General features: G+C 51.6%; 1 protein-coding gene across 1 annotated transcript in view; it reads left to right on the plus strand.

The window, feature by feature from the left end:
• The window catches only part of dock2 (dedicator of cytokinesis 2), a gene marked incomplete at its 3' end in the record, with an annotated part of 32,908 nt that overhangs the window by 5,106 nt on the left and 25,302 nt on the right, over positions 1–2,500 (plus strand). Inside the window, exons 9-13 of the mRNA XM_083686062.1 lie at positions 735–816; positions 1,036–1,171; positions 1,658–1,733; positions 1,923–1,999; positions 2,176–2,426. Coding sequence (XP_083542188.1) covers positions 735–816; positions 1,036–1,171; positions 1,658–1,733; positions 1,923–1,999; positions 2,176–2,426 — 622 coding nt within the window. The remainder of the gene's footprint in view (positions 1–734; positions 817–1,035; positions 1,172–1,657; positions 1,734–1,922; positions 2,000–2,175; positions 2,427–2,500) is intronic.

Consider the following 2,500-nt stretch of genomic DNA (forward strand, 5'->3'; position numbering starts at 1 on the left):
TTCCACTTTCTCTCTTCTTCTCCCACCCTTCCTCCCCCTCTCTACTTCACAAACCGAGCTCTCTAACCGTGACCCTACCTCTCTTCTCCCCTCCCCTCCTCCTCTTCCCCATCCCTCTATCCCTCCTTCCACCTATCACCCCACTCATCCATCTCCCACCCTCTCTCCCTCCCTCAACTCTCCCCCTCTCTTGGCCTCAGTCACCCCCTCCTGTACGTGGTTGCTCTCTGCGGTACCTGCTGTCGAATAAGAGTCATAACAGTCGTGATATCGGAGAGAGAGGCGGCTGTCGGGAACGGTGACAGCAGTAACGGTGATGGCTGTCAGTCACCGTCAGACGGACAGATCTAATGTCTCCGTCTCCACCCCAGGGAACATTCGAGCCGACATCTGACATTCTCTCCTCTCCCCTATCTCGGCTCCTAAACCCCGTCTCCCGTCACCCCGTGACAGGGATATTTTGGGAAGGCGTCAGCTTTGGAAGGCTTTCAACACGTCCCCGCAGAGTGCTTAGACATTGATAGTCTCTCAGTGGCTCGTTGGAAATGACATGTAGTCCTAAAGTGAAGGTTATCTGGGAGAGCTGGAGGTGATGGGTGATCCTGTCCCCCTTTTCATACTTTTCAGTGTTTATCCTGGTCCATTTCTAGGTACACGCAACCCGTATTTAGGATTTCTAGATTCTTAAGTTACTAATCATCTGTCATTTCTCTTCTACTGCTTTTCCGCTGCAGTGAGAACTACATGGTTCGCTGGGGCAGCAAAGGCTTCCCTAAGGAGGTCGATATGCTCAACAACCTGAAGGTTGTCTTTACAGTAAGTCACCACCAGAGGGCGACGTTTCATCCGCTTTGTATGCGCAAGACAACAATACGATATGTACACGAAAATCGACATGATTTATGCTCTGTGGATTGAAATGGTTTTTAATTTATTTTCCCTCTCTCTTCTCCCTCCTCTCCCCTCTCTCTTCTCCCTCCCTCCCTCCCTCCCTCCCTCCCTCCCTCCCTCTCTCCTCCTCTCTGCCATGATCAGGACCTCAGTAACAAGGACCTGAACAGGTTCCAGATCTACCTGATCTGTCAGATAGTGAGAGTGGGTCGTATGGACCTGAAGGACGCCAACTCTAAGAAGTATACCCAGGGACTACGCCGGCCCTTTGGGGTGGCAGGTATGTGCTGTCAGAGGTCAGAGGTCACCAGCCTTGGTCCAGGAGGCCTCCTGGGTGTGCAGGCCTAGTTTCCAGTCCTGTGATGAGAGAGAGAGAGATATGATACAGGGAAAGAGAGAGAGATGATACAGGGAGAGAGAGAGAGAGATGATACAGGGAGAGAGAGAGAGAGATGATACAGGGAGAGAGAGAGAGAGATGATACAGGGAGAGAGAGAGAGAGATGATACAGAGAGAGAGAGAGATGATACAGAGAGAGAGAGAGAGAGATGATACAGAGAGAGAGAGATGATACAGAGAGAGAGAGAGAGAGATGATACAGAGAGAGAGAGAGATGATACAGAGAGAGAGAGAGAGAGAGAGATGATACAGAGAGAGAGAGAGATGATACAGGGAGAGAGAGAGACAGAGAGAGAGATGATAGAGGGCCCTCTGTCGGTTGACGTCATTTGATTGACATCTGAATTGTTTTGACTCTCCTCTGCAGTGATGGACATCACTGACATCATCAAAGGAAAGGTGGAGAGTGATGAGGAGAAGCAGTATTTCATCCCCTTTTATCCGTAAGTCTCCTCCTGCAGTATTGGACCTCTTTTCCTCTCTTCTTCCCTCCCTTCTTCCTTATTCCCTCCACACACTCTCCAGTGACTAGATGAGTGTGTTATATACAGTGTGTGTAGTTGAGTGTGTGGTAAACCCTTTGTGTGTGTGTGTGTGTGTATGTGTGTTTGTGTGTGTGTGTGTGTGTGTAGGGTGACTGCTGAGAATGACTACCTCCACACCTTACTGAACAAGGTGACAGCCTTACGAGGAGACAGCGGGGGTCAAGGTATGACACACACACACACACACACACACACACACACACAGCACATCACGACCGTCCCAACCACACCGAACCAGACGTCCCCGATTCAATAAGATGCACAATTTCGTTTCTTTGTTTACAGTTCAGGCAATAACACTCCTATCGTGATCCATATCTCCCCCCCCCCCCCCCCCCAGGTCTGTGGGTGACCATGAAGACCCTGGTGGGGGACATCGTCCAGATCCGTAAGGAGTACCCCCACCTGGTGGACCGCAGCACGGTGGTGGCCAGGAAGCTGGGCTTCCCAGAGATCATCATGCCGGGGGACATCCGGAACGACATCTACCTGACGCTGCAGGGGGGGGACTTTGACAAGTACAACAAGACCACCCAGAAGAACATGGAGGTCATCATGTGGGTGTGTGACGAGGACGGCAAGGTGGTGCCGGTGAGTGTGTGTGTGTGTGTGTGTGTGTGTGTGTTGGGGGGGGGATGGGGTGGTGGAGGGGTGGGGGGGGTGCA

This window comes from Argentina silus, assembly GCF_951799395.1.
Source record: "Argentina silus genome assembly, chromosome: 15".
Lineage (NCBI taxonomy): Eukaryota > Metazoa > Chordata > Actinopteri > Argentiniformes > Argentinidae > Argentina > Argentina silus.